Raw genomic sequence first — 17,468 nt, forward strand, 5'->3', positions numbered from 1 at the left:
CATGCTATTTTCTTTTTTCTTATTATGTTTTATGTTCTATTTTGTGTGCATTTGGTTTGGTTCATGGAAAATGAAATAAATTAGTATTTCATAGTTATTTCCCCAGCATTACCAAATATGGAAAATAAAATTTTCATTTTCCATTCATTGGAAAAAGACATGGGAAATCATTTCAAATCAAATCCTTTCTGCGAACCAAACGAATTTATACTAAATGTTGAAATTCTTACCTCATTTGAAATTTATGATACGTCTCTCACTAAAGTTATTATTTTCTTTAATATGAAGTTCTATTCATTTGATATACGTTAAAGCATAGAGAGTATTTATGAAGGGAAACCGATCAAAGAAACTTTTTAAGTTTTTAAGTTTGGTTTTGTTAAGATTTATAAATATGTATTTATGTTATGTGTATTTACTACCATTAGTGCTAATTAGTAAAATAACAATATTAAACTTTTCTAAATTATATAATGTCGGGGGAGAAAGGACATCGGATGCATGGGTTAATATTAAAACTACAACCAAGTCCATTACAGGAAATGTTGAAATTTATATAAAATGACAAATTCTCAAATTCCATATAATCGACGGCTAGAATTGCATGTTTGACAATATAACAAACAAGTCACTATTTATTGAAAAAATATAATAATATAAAAAATAATTTTTAATGAAACGTTGTAATGATGAAGAACTAATCCAACGGTGCAAAAGCGTTCACGAAATTGATGGGTGACCTAGTCGATCAGAGCCCCAGGAGCTGGGTTAGAATAGAATACGAAGAGCCTACCCACCCTTCTCAAGCTCCCGTCCCTCTTTCGCTTCATCATCACTCTCATTATATTCCTTGTTATTTTATTCATATTTTTCAATAATTTCCTTCAATTCAATCAATTTGAATACAAAGCCCTCCCAATCCCCACTCAAATTGAACCAGATTCTAGGGTTTCTCTGTTACTGTGAAAACCCTAAGAAAAAAAGCTCCCATTTTTGTCTCACTCCATTGGTCAAGCTAAAGGTTGCACTTTGCTGAAGATCCACCGGAGCCCACTTTCTCAAGGGGATGAGACCATGATAGACTGTATGAAAATCTGTCTCTTTGAGGGTCAGTCTTTTCCTTTACATTTTAGTTTTTGGCATATTTGTGAGAATTTACTTTGTATTTCCACTCTTTCCCGCTAAGACTGTAGACGGACTGAGACTGATAATAACTTATTTATATGCCTATTAATGTATATATATATATATATATATATAATACAATGTTATATTTCTACAGAAAACAAACTTGTCAGGCTTGGGAATTGAGAGAATTCACTTGAGATTGATCTGAAACTATTTCAAAGTTTGACATGGATAACGAGGTGATTGAATTTGATATTGGGTTGGGAGGAGGGGGAGGTCGAGACGGCGATGATGATTTTGTAGACATTGAGCACCCTGTCGATGATGAGGAAATGGTTGATAGTCCTCTTATGAGCAGTGCCACTGGAAGTGCCAGTGGTATTGTTGTTTTTGGTGGTGGAGGGAGTGGTGAAATTTACCTTCCTGAGGGGGACCTCTTGGACCTTGAGCCTTATGAAGGCATGGAATTTGAGTCCGAAGAGGCTGCCAAGGCCTTTTACAATTCGTATGCTCGGCGTGTTGGGTTTAGTACTCGTGTCAGCTCTTCGCGTCGTTCCAGGCGTGATGGAGCAATCATACAGAGGCAATTTGTTTGTGCTAAAGAGGGTTTCCGGAATTTGAATGAGAAGCGCACCAAGGATAGGGAGATCAAGCGCCCACGTACTATCACCAGAGTAGGATGCAAAGCATCCTTGTCTGTAAAGATGCAAGATTCAGGGAAGTGGGTTGTGTCTGGTTTTGTTAAAGAGCATAATCATGAGTTGGTTCCACCTGATCAGGTGCATTGTCTTCGTTCGCACAGGCAAATATCAGGCCCTGCTAAGACCTTGATTGATACCCTGCAGGCAGCTGGCATGGGTCCCCGGAGGATTATGTCAGCACTGATTAAGGAATATGGTGGAATAAGCAAAGTCGGATTTACAGAGGTGGACTGTAGAAATTACATGAGGAATAATCGCCAGAGAAGCTTAGATGGGGACATTCAGATGCTTTTGGATTACTTGAGACAAATGCAAGCTGATAACCAAAATTTTTTCTATGCTGTGCAGGGGGATGAGGATCAGTCCACGGGCAATGTCATCTGGGCTGATCCAAAGGCAAGGATGAACTATAGTTACTTTGGTGATACTGTTACTTTTGACACTACCTACAGGTCAAACAGGTACCGTTTGCCCTTTGCACCTTTCACAGGGGTAAACCATCACGGACAGCCTGTGTTATTCGGTTGTGCCTTCCTGATAAACGAATCTGAAGCATCATTTGTTTGGTTGTTTAAGACATGGCTTATGGCAATGTCGGGCCGCCATCCAGTGTCCATTACCACTGATCATGATGCTGTGATACAGTCAGCCATCATGCAGGTTTTCCCACAGACCCGCCACCGTTTCTGCAAATGGCACATCTTCAAAAAATGCCAGGAGAAGTTATCCCATGTTTTTCTTAAACATCCAACTTTTGAAGCAGACTTTCACAAGTGTGTTAATTTGACTGAGTCGATAGATGAATTTGAGTCTTGCTGGTTGTCTCTTGTTGACAGATATGATCTCAGGGATCATGAATGGCTTCAAACAGTATACTCTGCTCGCAGGCAATGGGTCCCTGTCTATCTGCGTGACACATTTTTTGCAGAAATGTCCATAACTCAGAGAAGTGACAGCATGAACTCATATTTTGATGGATATGTGAATGCTTCAACAAATCTGAGCCAGTTCTTTAAGCTCTACGAGAAAGCTCTTGAGAGTCGCAACGAGAAGGAAGTGAAAGCAGATTTTGAAACTATGAACACTGCCCCAGTTTTGAAGACCCCATCTCCAATGGAAAAGCAAGCATCTGAGCTTTATACAAAAAAAATATTTATGAGGTTCCAAGAGGAGCTAGTTGGGACACTAACTTTCACGGCATCTAAAGGTGATGATGATGGGGAGATCATCACATATCAAGTAGCAAAGTTTGGGGAGGACCATAAAGCATATTATGTTAAGCTTAATGTTTTGGAGATGATGGCAACTTGTAGTTGCCAGATGTTTGAGTTCTCAGGTCTTCTTTGCAGACATGTATTGGCAGTCTTTAGAGTGACCAATGTGCTAACTCTCCCATCCCATTACATATTGAAACGATGGACAAGAAATGCCAAGAGCAGTGTCATGTTAGAAGAACGTTCTAGTGATGTATATACCAATTATCTAGAATCTCATACTGTTCGATACAATACCTTACGTCATGAGGCCTTTAAATTTGTAGATGGAGCAAAGTCTTCAGAAACCTATGACATTGCACTGGATGCTCTGAAAGAGGCTGCCAAAAAAGTAGCTCATGCACCAAAGAATGACGGGAAAACTATGGTCAACGGGCATGTCAGGGGCAACTTGGCTGGTGGAGCAAGTCGGATACATTATGCTAGTGGGGATCATGAGGGGAGTTCGGGCCAACACTTGTCTGAGGTCAGAGCTATTCCCCAAGTTCTTTGTCATTTGATTACTTGTCTCCTTAGCCTTGGTATTTTTCTCTTTTTTGGCTTTGGGATGGAGTGCTCTGTGTTTATGCAATGTTTGTTTGCCTATGTTTGCCTCATAATTTGACTGATGGGATGCCACTTGGGCGATTTGCATCTGTTCAAGCCTGCTGTAACTTTTCTGTTATGGGTATTATTGTGCAGGATGATATGGACAAAAAAATTCGAGAACTTACGAATGAGCTGCAGTGTGCAAATCGAAAGTGTGAAGTTTATCGGGCTAACCTGCTTTCGGTTTTGAAAGATATAGAGGATCATAAGTTACAGTTGTCAATTAAAGTGCAAAACATTAAGATTGGCATGAAAGATGGCCTATAAAGGTGCAATACAGTCACACATGTATTTATCTTTTATTTTAATTGCTTTTTAGTCAGTGTACTTTCACAATGCTCTCTGGAAAGGTATTTCTTCACTTATGGGTGGTGTAGAAATTTGAAATATGTGCGAGTTGGGTTGTGTTTCCAGTGTTTTCAATTTTCGTAGATGTATATTCATAGTTGCTGGATCCAAACTCTATGCAGATAGTTGGCCTTGTGTCTGATATAATGAAAGGTATTATCTTAGTTTCCATATAATAAGATGAATTGGAATGAAAAGTAAACTCTCACTGATGCGGGAAATTTGCAGGGTCCATGTTTTGGACCATGGATGGATCTTGGTTGCGGATTTGACTCGCCAGAGGCTTGATATCTCACGTGTAAATTATTTCTAGCCAATTTGTCATACTTCCTCCTTTTCTTTTCATTATTGGTTATATTATTTTGAACCGCTTTATGTTGTTTCTAACATTGTATGGGTCTCCTAGTGTGCAACGGTAACCTTGCAGGAGGAGAAACATCATTGTATGAGTAGTTGAAAATGAAGGCCAATATGAGAGCTGACTGCAAGGTTAATCGGGGTATGGATGTGTTTGGCAATTGAAATTCTTTGGTAGTTATTTTCTAATCGTGTGTGTGAGGTATAATTTACTGGTTTTGTGTTCCCCTCGTGTGTATCTTTCTGTTGATCAAAGCTTTTCTGGAGCTCCCTGCTTACTTCCTATTCTACGGATTGTTAGCTACCTCATTTTTCTAGCACTGAGAGTAATACACACTGAAGTGTGACACCAAACACAGCCCAAACCGAGGTAAGACATCCGAGTTCGGGAAAGGCTCTGTGTATAGCTGAAATGTTATGTTCTTGTGAGCCTTTGTTGGAGTCAGTTTGTAAATGTAACATTGTTATGCATCATGCACTGTACAAGCTGATTTTCTCAAGTGAATTTCAACTGTGTGGCTGAAAACTCTGTTCCTTATGGTATGCTACATTTGAGAACCTCCGAAAGTTGAGAGCAGGGTGATTTTTACTTTCTATAAACCCTATATTATCAACAGTAAACGTCGATCGGGTGATTGTTAGTCGTCAATTTCTGCACAATCCATGGTGAAAATTTCTGTGAAAAGACTAACAATTATTCACCTAAGGGACTGCCATTTTCCAAAGCTTAGCATAAGAACTCGTCTGGGATTTGATGCACCTAGCATGTGAGTTGCAAAGAGCATGGTATTATCTCAAGCAATGACGTCAAATTTTGTACTTTGGAAATGGACAACATCCAATGCAGCAAACCAAAGAAGTGCTTTTCATAACCGAAAATCAAAAGAACAAAATGGGAGAAATCAAAAGAAGAGTTTATTGAGATGCCTTCAAGAAATTAAAATATAATAAAAAACTTTAAAAATGCAACCGAAAAAAGGAAATAATAAAATCCTAAAATGAGAATTGTTTTTAGCTGAGATTATATAATGGAACTTCATTCTTTGAATTTTAAAAATCAGATTTTTGAAACCCTATTTCCTGTGAAAAAAATTCCACTCAATACCACTAAAGCTAAAAATGGGGTTTTGGTTTGAAAGTCGTTTGCTTTCTTCGAAATAATCGAAAGGGCTTTGAGAAGAGTCTGCTTGGGTCTTTCTATCACCCTATCGCCAGAGGGAGACAGCGACCGGGCCAGTCTTGGAGTTTGACGAAGACCACTATTTCGTGTTGCAGAGCTTGTTTGCAGTTTTGGGTGAGTCTTTCTTCCTTTACCCAGTTTACATATAATTTTGGTTCAATTTAGTATATTTTTCCAGATTCTTTGCATTTTGATGAAACCCAGCAACTGGTTCAAATATGGAAATATTGGGTGTGGCCGCCCAGTCAGTTTCTGGCTTTCAGCTGCCTGAAAGGCTTAAATCCCTTTCTTCTTCAATACCCAATTCTCTCTTGTCACAAAACTTACTGTTTCCTCTGTTTCTTCTCTTCTCAAGCTTCAACTTCCCTCAAGCTTATATCTCAAACAGACTCAACTACAACAAACAAGGTATTTTTCTTAACCACCCCTTTTTTTGCTTGTGCAAATTGATTAGGTTTTTGTATGAAATTTAGTGCTGTAATTTTTGTACTCCATTTTCTTGAATTTCTCTCTGTGCAATATTTTGTGGGTTAAGTATTTAAGTATTTGGGTTCTCATACCTTATGGGTGTCGTGTAGTAAATCTTTTTTTCTTTAAAAAAAACAAAGTTACTGTAATGTTGATGATGTTGCTTTAGGGAGGCTACAAATTTGGGAATTGTTTTCTGTGGTTTGAGGTTTGGTGACTTCTGATAAAAGCATGCTTAAGATTAGCTTAAATGGGTGTTATTCTGCGAAAACAATGGTTGATTTCCTATATATCCAATTTCCAGACCATACCTCGTGCAATCGCAGTTAAAAACTAGTTTGAATACTTAAAATTGCTACAAGAAAATCTGTAGCTTTATTGCATGTAGGAAGTGCCATGAATCTGCAATAAATTTTTATTGCATGTAGGAAGGCCTCGCATGTCTAAAAGAATTTGCAATGTTAACAATTAGGGAAAATTTTCGCAATTAGGATGAATCTGGTTATGATGACCAGGAGGAGGAGGAGGAGCATATAATTATAGTGAAGGTGTAGAGATGATAGCAGCGTATGATGTTTTAGTTATAGTTTGAACCCTAATTTGTGTAAGTTACCTTCCGTATTTAATAATGGACTTTGGTGGAAACATTTCTTACTTTTTTCTTATTGGCTACAGTTGAATTTTGAAGTTACATGAGTGGCGTCAGACAGAGGACCCTCGGGGGTGGGGGTCAGCATGTGTTAGACTATCTGAAACGAATGCAAGCAGAAAATCCTGCTTTCTTCTATGCAATTCAGAATGATAGTGATCACTCTAGTGGAAATATATTTTGGGTGGATTCAACAGCCAGGATGAACTATACATATTTTGGAGATACTGTTATATTTGACACCTCGTACAGGACAAACCGCTATAGGATACCGTTTGCCTCATTTTCTGGGCTTAATCATCATGGGCAGCCAGTGTTGTTTGGCTGTGCGTTAATTCTAAATGAGTCTGAGTCCTCATTCTTATGGCTGTTACAAACTTGGCTTCATGCAATGTCTGGACGCCACCCTGTCTCCATCACCACTGATCCAGAGAGGCACATACAAGTTGCAGTTGCGCAGGTTCTTCCTGAAACTCGCCATCGTTTCTGTAAGTGGGCCATATTTAGAGAAACACAAGAGAAACTAGATCATCTCTATCGTTCTCATCCTACTTTTGAGACTGAATTTAAGAAGTGCATCAATGAGAGTGAGACAGTAGATGAGTTTGAGTCACGTTGGGAATCATTGCTTCAAAGATACTACATCATGGATGATGAATGGCTTCAATCAATGTACAATGCTAGGCAACAGTGGGTCCCAGTGTACATGAGAGACACCTTCTTTGGAGAGTTTGCAGTAAGTGAGGGAAGTGAAAGTTTAACTTTGTTTTTTGATGGGTATGTGAATTCATCCACTACCATACAGGTTTTGCTTAAACAGTATGAGAAAGCTGTAGTTAGTTGGCATGAAAAGGAACTCAAAGCAGATTACGACACTACTAATACTATGCCTGTTTTGAAGACACCATCTCCTATGGAAAAACAAGCTGCAAACCTCTATACTAGGCGAATATTTAAGAAGTTCCAGGAGGAGTTGGTTGAGACCCTTGCAAATCCTGCAACAAAAGTTGATGACTCAGGAACTGTTGCCACCTATCGAGTGGCCAAATTTGGGGAAGACCACAAAGCCCATGCTGTTGATTTCAATTCTTTTGAGATGAAAGCTAGTTGTACGTGTCAAATGTTTGAATATTCAGGAATAATCTGTAGGCATGTACTAGCAGTTTTTAGGGCAAAAAATGTTCTTAGACTCCCTTCTCAATACGTATTGAAACGTTGGACTAGAAATGCCAAGAGTGGAGCTGTGGTGGATGAACATGCTTCTGAATTGCCAAACAATTCTAGAGAATCTGTAACAGTTAGGTATAACAATCTACGTCAGGAAGCAATCAAATATGTAGAAGAGGGAGCAAAATCTATCCACATTTATAATGTGGCAATGAATGCTCTACAGGAGGCTGCTAAGAAAGTTGCTTCTATAAAGAACCAAGGTTCTGGAGCTACTCAGGGTAGTTCCCTGGCCAATGGAGGTAGCCAGGAAATGCATTCAACGGAAGAAAATCAAACAACGGCATATCAGTCTTCGGTACGTTACTCCCACCTCACAAGATATATGTTTAATAATGTTATTGGCGTCGTCGTTATTATGTTTAATAATATATATATATATATATATATTCTCTCTCTCTCTCTCTCTCTCTCTCTCAGCATTAGGTCATTGGGGAAGTTTATGAATATGAAGTAGAATTATTCAAAAGTGAATTTTTTTTGTCTTTCCTGTCATGAATCTGGAAAGCATGGATATAGTTTCGTAATTATTTGCTTATTTGTTACCTTAGGTGTATGTAGCTATTGAACTCTACATACTAAGAAATAATGCATCTTTGGGTGTTCCATTGTTACAAACATGGTAATTCATGATTTCTATTTCATGTTTGTAGCCGGAGAGGGCCAGCTGTAAATTATGATGTCAGAATAAATGTAATCATCACATGGTTTATATGGTGCTTGTGCTTTCACTGTGATCATTATATAATACGCCTTTCTTTTTGTTTATTGGTGCTTGTGTTTTCAGTTTGATCATGATATATGCCATTATTTTTGTTCACTCATTTATTTTCCTCAGGATGAGAAGGAAAAGAAAATCCGTGAATTGTCTGCCGAGTTGGAGAATACCAACCAGCGGTGTGAAGTTTATCGAGCAAATCTGCTTGCTGTTCTACGAGACATGGAAGAGCAGAAGTTGAAGCTTTCAGTGAAGGTTCAAAGTGCAAGGCTAAGTCTGAAGGAGTGACTGCTATTTGCAGAAGAAACCCTTCCATTATGTATTTCCTTCTCTGGACCGTGCACATTCAGTCATTGACATCTTTGTATCTCCCATCCAGCGTGCCAGGGCTTCCTGCTGGGAGAAAGTTGGGTGGGGGAGAGGAGAGGGTGTGCCTGAAGGCGGGCAATATTTGTATTTAAACCGTTTTCTCTTAACTCTTGCACCGTAAACTTGTTTGTGTCGAGATCTTGTTGGAGGGACCAGGTAGGGATAAGCTGCTACTAATCCGTGGGGTGCACATCCTCTAATGTCAATAATAGGAAGTTGCATTGTTAGGGTCTAGCCTTGGTTAATAACTTGTGGTGATTATTAATTATTAACAATGGGATTTTTTGTAGTATCCTCAAACCCACTTTGAATCTGATAAAATGGAGTTTGAAACTCTCTTTTTCTGTTTGTACTGTTTCGGTTATTGCCTTCCACAATCGTACAGGGTCCAACAAACAAAGAAAAAAAAAAGTAAAAAAGAAAGAAAAGGGGAAAGAGTAAAGAACAAAGAGAATATGTTGGAAAGAAAAAAAAACAAAGAGAATATAGAATCAAATAAAGAAAGTGAAATTCGGCAAAAACAAAATAAAGAAAGTGAAATGTAGAGGCTCGGTTCACATAAAATAAGAAGAATTTCCGTGTAGTAAACCTTGTTTGATGAGTCACAAGGCTTGGTTCGCCCTGTGGAAAAAACTTGTTTGAAACTGACATCTAGCAGATAAGTTTGGCACTGCAGAATCGTCTACCGTGACACATGATATTCACGTGTTATAATATGAGTGAATTTTGTGTTAATATTTTGAGACGTATTAGTATTATTAAAGAAGGATTGCTTACCTTCTTACCTGAGAGGCATTCTTATTTTTTGCAAATTAAAATTTGACACATATATAAAAATAATTCATAAAAAACACATAAAAAAAAATCTTAACACACATATTAAATTGTGATTATGAAGAAAGTAGAAATTCCTAAGAGGAAGGCAAGTATTTAAATGTTATAAATACATAACGGGGGTAACGCTGAAAAAATTATCTATAGATATAGACTAGGACCCGCAAAAGAGTACAATTTGCCACTTGGCAGCTTGAGCTATACAAAGATCTTCACAAATTCCTTAAATTCGGAAATCACAGTGGTCGAGACACCTGTGACAGTGGCACTGAAGACCATCTCGTTTGTTTCTGCTTTTTTTGCTTTGTCTTCATAACATTATGAACCTTCCAGATGAATCCATGCTGCTACTTTTACAAGCGTTGAACTCCTTTATTTATCAAAGAGATTGAGAATATAATCCAAAGCATCCCAAAACATTCCACCTGTTGGGGTCAGAGACTCGAGATGAATTTTGGGGACATTGCTTGCCTTTGTTCTTTTGTAGTCTTTGAAGAAACCTTTGCGTGAAACTCTAAAATTAGTCCTTGACTGAAAAACCATTTATAAGTTGGTTCTGCATTTAAGTTCGAATCCCCCTCTTCGTAGTTTAAATTAGTTTAAAGTAAATTATCGCTTACATAAAAAATAAAATAAAAAACCATTTATAAGTTGGTTCTGCATCTAAGTTCGAATCCCCCTCTTCGTAGTTTAAACTAGTTTAAAGTAAATTATCGCTTACATAAAAAATAAAAAAAACCATTTACAAGTTTCTGATTCTTCATCAAGGACAAGTTTGATTCTTAAGCTCATCAATTATAGTAACATTTATATGGTTTTAAGTCGATAACCTTCAGTATTAGAAATGCTATCTTAATCCCATAAGGGAGGCAACAGCAAAAAATAACATCCTTCCACGGCAATAGATTCCAAAGGCAATGAATGCTATCTTTGATCCCTCTGTATCTCAAACATTCTCACCTTAATTATTGCATGAACATGACCAATTTTTTATTCTTCACTTGTAAAACTCAAGCAAAGAATCTTACCTTAGCTACAAGACTGTTGAGAAACCCTTTTTTTTAAGCTATCAAAAGCATACCAAACTTAACTGGCCATTTAACCCTCATCTCCATATAAGCATCTCTCATCTTGCTGCTACTTCCAAATTGGCCTGAGTGAGAAACTTAGGATTTTCCTGAGAAAAAAAGAAAGAAAAAAGAAAACCCATGAAGATTGACAAGGAAATCTCTCACCCCATCCACCTACAACACAAGCTCAAGATTGAATACACAGAGATCCCATTCTACTGTGATGGGTGCAAAGAACCTGGCATTGGCCTTAAATACAAGTGTCAGAAATGTGAGTTTGACTTGCATAAGGCATGTGCTGTGGCTGCTCCCAACATCCACCATCCCTTCTACAACAAATGTGAGTTTCATTTTCTTCACAACCCGCCTGGCGCTGCTAGGAGAGTGTGTGATGCATGTAGGAAGGATGTTTTGGGGTTTGTGTACCACTGCTGGAAATGTGATTTTGATCTGCACCCTTGTTGTGCAAACCTCCCACAAGTCCTAGACGATGGGGAGCACAACCTTTACTTGTGCCTCAAGTTATCTAGTCCTTGTCATAGGTGTGGAGGCAAGGGGCCTGGTTGGTCTTACAGGTCTGATTGCAAGACCTATAACCTTCATGTGTCATGTGTGAAGGAGTTGCTTGTGGAGAGCTGGCAAGCCATGTATCTCAATGTGGACAAGAACAAAGTTAGGGAAATGCAGACTAGAATCCCAAGCCTTAAGGGAACGCTGAAAAACCATCATGGAGGGAGAGGAGGAGGAGGAAAGGTCAGAAAGTGTTGCCAGATTGCTGGTGGTGCCGTTCGTGTTATTGTCTCTGCCATCCTGGGAGATCCTACTGCTCTTATAGGCGCGGTTGTCGGCGGTTTCATATCCAAGTAGAAGGGGGGGAAATGAAAACAAGTGTGCTTAGTATGTCTTGTTATTACTTTTCTTCATGTTTTCCTGTTTCACGGTTTGTTACTTGGTTACATGTAAATTTATAAGTACTGTGTGTGTGAATGATTAGGACCCTGCAGTGTCCTCCAAATCTGCATATTAAAGTTAAAAATATGTTTAGATATGACATTGTGTGTCGTTTCTTGAGTAGCATTTCATTCGGATAAGGAAACAACTGAGAATTGGTGCCTCCTTTTATGTACAGAAACATACACATCACTTTGTGTATTCTTATGGATAGGTCCTTTTTTTGGCTGTTGGTGAGTACCAAAGGTAAGAAGGTTTTGTAATGTACCAAACATATAGCGAGGGCTTATAATTTCAGTGATAGAGCACTTTATCCTACATTTCCGATGAGAGTTGAACTTACAAGTCACGCGCTCTCCGTCCCAAAATCATTATAAAAATGAAAAAAATAAAAATAATAAAAGAAAAAAGAAGAGAGATATAGTAATCTTCGTGACGTTGGCGCGGTAGGTGTTGCATGACAAATTTTGTTTCTTTCTATTTTCCTTCATATTATTCAAAATCTTCTTGGTCTCCCCTTGTAAAATTCAATGAGGCCTTCTGCAATGCGACCTCTTCTGGTTCTAGCATACGCACGGTACTCATGCTGCTTAGAAGTTTCCTTTAAAAGAAAAAGAATACAAACATGTGAGTTTATAGCCCAATGGGTTCATATTTCTGGCAGAAAATATTGACTTTTTCATGGCCAATTAGCCGGCTTGACTTTTGAAAAGTGTCTGTTTTTTGAGTTTTCTTGAAGGAAGAAAAACAAAGGAAGAACATTAACAAGTACTACACAAACAGAACATTGTATTTTAAAGATAAGGTTAACAGGTCCAAAGGGAGAATTGACAAATCAAGCCCCTTGTCTTCCATTTTGGTAATTTCGTGTCAGATTCCTTATTCAACAGATGTATGTATATATAACATATTTAGTACAAGTAGAAAGCAAATCTCTCATTTTGATCACCTTGTGCAGATAGCGAGCACCATTTCCTCTCACATTTGGTTAGTTCCATTTTTTCTGTTCTTGTTTTCTGCATTTAAATTAGCTCTAGGTGAATCAATCAAAATCAACAAGGAATATGGGGCTTCCAAAAGGAATATTAATCACCTTTCTAGTTGTCCCTTTTGCCATAATGCTGCATCAAGCTGCCATAGGCACTGCAGAATCAGCGGCTAAGCCGAAAGATTTCCCTTTTCCTGTATTTGATGAAAAAACTGACCAAGTTGCCTTCCACTTTAGAGGCTATTCTTCCATTGATCATGGGGCACTTCAGTTAACCCCAGACACTGGGAACCAAGACTTTGGTTTAGAAAACAAGTCCGGGCGCATCATGTACCACAGAGCTTACAGACTATGGTTGTCTGACATCGATGATGATGATGTTGTTGCCTCCTTCAACTCAACTTTCCTCGTGAACATTTACCGTGACATAGAGCGGAATGCCGGGGAAGGCTTTGCCTTTCTAATAGCTTCAGATATAAATATTCCTGAACAAAGCCATGGACAGTGGCTAGGCCTCACCAATGCCAGCACTGATGGGAATGCCACAAACCACATCGTTGCTATAGAATTCGACACAGAAAAGCAGGATTTCGACCCCGATGGCAACCACATAGGGCTCAACATCAATTCTGTACACTCAAACAAGACTGTTTCTCTCAACCCTTTAGGCATTGAGATATCGCCGGAGATAGCCACCAACTACAGCGTGTGGGTGGAATACGACGGCAGGTCCAAAGTCATGGAAGTCTACATGGCTAAACACTCTCGAGCCAACCCACCAAACAAGCCTAACACACCACTTTTGAGTGAGACAATAAACTTGAGGCATTACCTGAAAGAAGAGTCCTATTTTGGATTTGCTGCTTCCACAGGCAGCTCAGCAATTCAGCTAAACTGTGTTTTGGAATGGGATTTAAAAGTGGAGGAATTACACCCAAGAAAAGATTGGACTTCGTTGAAGATTGCTGTTGGGGTTGGTGTTCCAACAATGGCCTTGTTATTGATACTTGGATTTTGGCTGGGAATTAGGTATGTGAAGAAGAGGAAAAGAACCAGGGTTGAAGAGTCCAATGTGCTAGGGACACTGAAAAGGTTGCCAGGAATGCCTAGAGAGTTCAAGTACAAGGAGCTTAAGGAGGCAACTAATAATTTCCATGAAAGTATGAGACTCGGACAGGGTGGTTTTGGCATTGTTTACAGAGGAACTCTGCATGATAAGGATCATGCGGATACTAAAACCTCTACAGAAATTGCTGTCAAGAAATTCTCCCGGGACAACATTAAAGGCAAAGATGATTTCTTGGCTGAGCTCACCATAATTCACCGGCTTCGACACAAACATCTTGTACGGTTAGTAGGTATGTCATTTGCACCATTCATTTTTTTTTAATCCAATCTTTAATTTAGATTAATGAGCTAATTAGGAACATTTAAAAATGTTTTAATTCCAAGAAAAAATAAAATAAAATAAAGGGCCAACAGTCAACCAGAAATCGTCAATGCACAATACTTAGGGCGGCTGAGAAATAATCCACCTTGCTACATTTGAATTTTGATATGGTCTTTTGTATTGACAATGTCTTTTTCTTTCTTCCTTTCAAGGAAATCTTCAGAACCCAACTCTCAATTATTATTATTATTATTATTATTATTTTAAAACATGGTTAGAACTTGTACATCCAAAAATAAGTGTATTCCAACAGACTATAATTTCAAGTTTGAACTTCCTTCACTTAAATTTCTGTTGCATAAACAGCTAAATCATGAAGTTTCAAAACCCTGCTCATTACTCTACATTGACTATTGTACAGGATGGTGCTATGAGAAACGGAAGCTTCTTTTGGTGTATGATTTCATGCCAAATGGCAGCGTCGATAAGCACTTATATGAAACTTCCAGCCAGAATACACTGAATTGGAAACATAGATGCAAGATCCTTGCTGGTGTGGCGTCAGCATTGCATTACCTGCAAAACGAGTATGACCAAAAAGTGGTGCACCGCGACCTAAAAGCCAGCAACATCTTGCTTGACTCGGACTTCAATGCTCGCCTGGGAGATTTTGGCCTTGCCCGAGCCTTGGATCAAGAAAGGAACTCATATGCTGAACTAGAACTAGCTGGAGTCCCGGGCACCATGGGCTATGTTGCTCCAGAGTGTTTCCACACAGGAAAGGCCACTCCAGAATCTGATGTGTTCGGTTTCGGGGCAGTGGTGCTTGAGATTGTATGTGGTAGAAGTCCAGGGATTAAGATTCTTCATGAACACCACCAGTATTCCTTGGTTGATTGGGTGTGGATGATGCATCGAGAAGGGCGCATTGAAGAAGCCATGGATAAGCGGCTCAACGATGATTATGTGTTTGATGAAGCAAATCAGCTTTTACTTCTGGGTTTGGCATGTTCACATCCCATTGCCAGTGAGAGGCCTCAAACACAGGCCATATGCCAGATTATAGCTGGAACCACTCCAGCCCCTAGTGTACCTCCATTCAAGCCTGTTTTTATGTGGCCTTCCATGGATACTGCCTACAGCAGCACTGAGAGTACAGTTTCTAATGTCATTCTTTCTAGCATTACAGTGTCTTACTAAAGTTTGGTGGAACACTGAATGTAACATTATTGCAGTGGCTTCAGCTCATCTCCTTCTGCATTAAGATTGGAGGTTTTTACTGAAGCCCACTGTTCAGAATACCAAATGATATAGTTTTATGGGATTGCCAGTATTAAGAATTTTCTACAGATTTACCTCAGAAAACCAATCAGATTATGGCATCATTTGTTCTTTGAGATACAAAAGATCTCTCAATTAACCTCGTCAACTGCGTTATACCTATGATTAGGCTACTTTTAGTCGAGGTTACAGAAAATTGAATAAAGCAGATAGTTTTGTAGCCTTTGGCTTCTAAATGAACAACTGAAACTACCTCAGACAATGTTCTACCAGATGGCACTTTATAGAAGGCAAGATTTTCGCATTGAACTGTATTTAAGACCAAGTCATTCTCTGTCCACACAGATTCTTGAGTCAACTAAGTTTCTCTGGTCCACCCAGAAGGGCCAAAACCATATACCAGTTCAGTTCACCTCATATATTGAAAGTACACAATACCAGACTAAGCTACAATACAAGAAAAATGAATATCAAAGAACAGAAAATATGAGACTCTAGTACCTTGGGCCTATTCTTCACACCAAACCAAACTTCGTTGCGAACTTCTTTTGATTACAGTCCAGCATTTCACTCAAGCTACAATGGGTTGTCCTCTGTTTCAAAAGTTTGTGTCGCCGCTCCACTCTTTTCTTCAAACCATGGCGAAAGAAGTCGGGATAATCAGCAACCTCATCAATTTGTCTCCCCATTACCTCTACCAAGAACCTGATTCTAGGTTCTAGAGAATTGTGGATGCTCTTGATCAAAATTGGAGGATAACCAGATACCAAAGCTGCTATCTGACCATCTTCAAATCCACTTCTCTTTAGATAATCAAAATTGGGCCTCAGAATCTTGTCTACGTCTCTACACAACACTTCTGGAAAGCTCATTGCCACAGTCTGAAGACCCTGCTCTGTGAGACCAACTGATTTCAAAAACTCTGCAGTAGGGCGCAATCTTTTTTCAACACTATAGCCCATGATAAATGGGTTCTTTACCAGTACTTTTCCAATCATCCCTTCTCTGGAAAGGCCAAGATTAGCAAGAAAGTTCACAATTTCAGACAGCTTTGCTTCAATGCTGTAGCTGATGAGCCTAGGATTGAGCAAAATCATTTTCCCAAGTTGCTTTTGAGGAATTCCCAGTGCCTCAAAGAAGGCCAAGAGCGGACAGAGCTTCTCTTCCACACTATGGGACAGAATGTGAGGGAATTTGGCAATGGCAGATGCAACATCGCGGGGTTTGGTACCGAGCGTGGTGAGGCACTCAACCGTAGGTACAAGCTTCTCATGGAGGGCCAAAGTAAGTATCTTGGGGCACTTTGAAACAACAGAAGGTAGCTTTCTCTCTTGAATGCCAATACTTTTCAAATAAGCCCAGTTCTCAGAGGCTGTTTCCCCATGCACATTCTCAAGACGCTTGCACTTTTTTAGCATATCCTGAATGCTCTTATCATCAAAACCTTTATCCCTGAAGAACCACATGATACTAGTACTACCATTTTGGGTGGTGCTGGTTTCCATTTTGCTCCCCTGACAACAAGTGAAACACATCAACCCCAAGCTACATTCACAACTTCATATAAACCCAGAAAACTACTTGTGTAAAAGTTGATTAACAAGTAAACATCAAGAGAAGACCATGCTGAAAATGAAAAAAATTCAATAAATGGGCAATTGAAAAATCTAAGAAAATAAATATTTCCATTCAATTCTATCAGAAAAACATTCTTTCTCGTCTGAATTTAGCAATTATATATGCACACAGTAAGAGTCACATACATACCTATGATTCAATCAGGCACAGCAAAAGGGAAAAGCTAAAAGAGAGAGACTTTGCAGTTGTAAAGGCAGCCGCAGAAAATTCATAGGCAGAGGCAGTGGCAGGAAGGAGTTAAGAAGGAGAAAGCCATAGCCCAAGCCTTATCTGTTTGTTTTAGAACTACACTTCAAGAAGTGAAGCGAA

The 17,468-nt window shown here is 39.0% G+C and overlaps 5 protein-coding genes across 7 annotated transcripts; 4 read left to right on the plus strand and 1 right to left on the minus strand.

Annotated features, from left to right (window-relative positions):
• Positions 618-4,896, plus strand: LOC18768337 (protein FAR1-RELATED SEQUENCE 5). Of its 3 annotated transcripts, none has more exons than XR_002272832.1 (4): positions 618-1,108; positions 1,283-3,569; positions 3,785-4,538; positions 4,653-4,896. XR_002272832.1 is itself a non-coding variant. In XM_020569875.1 (3 exons), exons 2-3 carry the CDS (start codon positions 1,356-1,358, stop codon positions 3,956-3,958), a joined length of 2,388 nt encoding a protein of 795 aa, XP_020425464.1. In that variant the 5' UTR covers positions 618-1,108; positions 1,283-1,355; the 3' UTR covers positions 3,959-4,896. The 3 variants fall into 3 exon arrangements, 1 of the variants encoding a protein (XP_020425464.1); XR_002272833.1 differs by having other exon boundaries at positions 3,785-4,192; positions 4,268-4,896; XM_020569875.1 differs by having other exon boundaries at positions 3,785-4,896.
• On the plus strand, positions 5,408-9,355 carry LOC18767023 (protein FAR1-RELATED SEQUENCE 9). Its single transcript, XM_007201104.2, has 4 exons — positions 5,408-5,690; positions 5,932-5,984; positions 6,720-8,218; positions 8,759-9,355. Exons 3-4 carry the CDS (start codon positions 6,737-6,739, stop codon positions 8,924-8,926), a joined length of 1,650 nt encoding a protein of 549 aa, XP_007201166.1. The 5' UTR covers positions 5,408-5,690; positions 5,932-5,984; positions 6,720-6,736; the 3' UTR covers positions 8,927-9,355.
• On the plus strand, positions 10,012-12,026 carry LOC18767679. Its single transcript, XM_007200301.2, has one exon. It carries the CDS (start codon positions 11,050-11,052, stop codon positions 11,776-11,778), a length of 729 nt encoding a protein of 242 aa, XP_007200363.1. The 5' UTR covers positions 10,012-11,049; the 3' UTR covers positions 11,779-12,026.
• LOC18766594 (probable L-type lectin-domain containing receptor kinase S.5) lies at positions 12,812-15,605 on the plus strand. The gene is made up of 2 exons (XM_020570216.1): positions 12,812-14,208; positions 14,662-15,605. The coding sequence occupies exons 1-2, from the start codon at positions 12,927-12,929 to the stop codon at positions 15,438-15,440; spliced, it is 2,061 nt and encodes a 686-aa protein (XP_020425805.1). The 5' UTR covers positions 12,812-12,926; the 3' UTR covers positions 15,441-15,605.
• LOC18766293 (transcription termination factor MTERF6, chloroplastic/mitochondrial) lies at positions 15,802-17,468 on the minus strand. Its single transcript, XM_007201214.2, has 2 exons — positions 17,289-17,468; positions 15,802-17,035 (listed from the first exon to the last, which is right to left on the minus strand). Exon 2 carries the CDS (start codon positions 17,024-17,026, stop codon positions 16,037-16,039), a length of 990 nt encoding a protein of 329 aa, XP_007201276.1. The 5' UTR covers positions 17,027-17,035; positions 17,289-17,468; the 3' UTR covers positions 15,802-16,036.

The sequence above is a fragment of the Prunus persica genome, chromosome G8, assembly GCF_000346465.2.
Source record: "Prunus persica cultivar Lovell chromosome G8, Prunus_persica_NCBIv2, whole genome shotgun sequence".
Lineage (NCBI taxonomy): Eukaryota > Viridiplantae > Streptophyta > Magnoliopsida > Rosales > Rosaceae > Prunus > Prunus persica.

Excerpts from the sequence above, each read along its gene's own strand:
- LOC18766594 (XM_020570216.1), top strand. The coding sequence starts at position 12,927 with ATGGGGCTTCCAAAAGGAATATTAATCACCTTTCTAGTTGTCCCTTTT. Across the intron at positions 14,209-14,661 it reads ACATCTTGTACGGTTAGTAG|GATGGTGCTATGAGAAACGG; the intron begins GTATGTCATTTG and ends ACTATTGTACAG.
- LOC18767679 (XM_007200301.2), top strand. The coding sequence starts at position 11,050 with ATGAAGATTGACAAGGAAATCTCTCACCCCATCCACCTACAACACAAG.
- LOC18766293 (XM_007201214.2), bottom strand. The coding sequence starts at position 17,026 with ATGGAAACCAGCACCACCCAAAATGGTAGTACTAGTATCATGTGGTTC.
- LOC18767023 (XM_007201104.2), top strand. The coding sequence starts at position 6,737 with ATGAGTGGCGTCAGACAGAGGACCCTCGGGGGTGGGGGTCAGCATGTG. Across the intron at positions 8,219-8,758 it reads CAACGGCATATCAGTCTTCG|GATGAGAAGGAAAAGAAAAT; the intron begins GTACGTTACTCC and ends TATTTTCCTCAG.
- LOC18768337 (XM_020569875.1), top strand. The coding sequence starts at position 1,356 with ATGGATAACGAGGTGATTGAATTTGATATTGGGTTGGGAGGAGGGGGA. Across the intron at positions 3,570-3,784 it reads CGGGCCAACACTTGTCTGAG|GATGATATGGACAAAAAAAT; the intron begins GTCAGAGCTATT and ends ATTATTGTGCAG.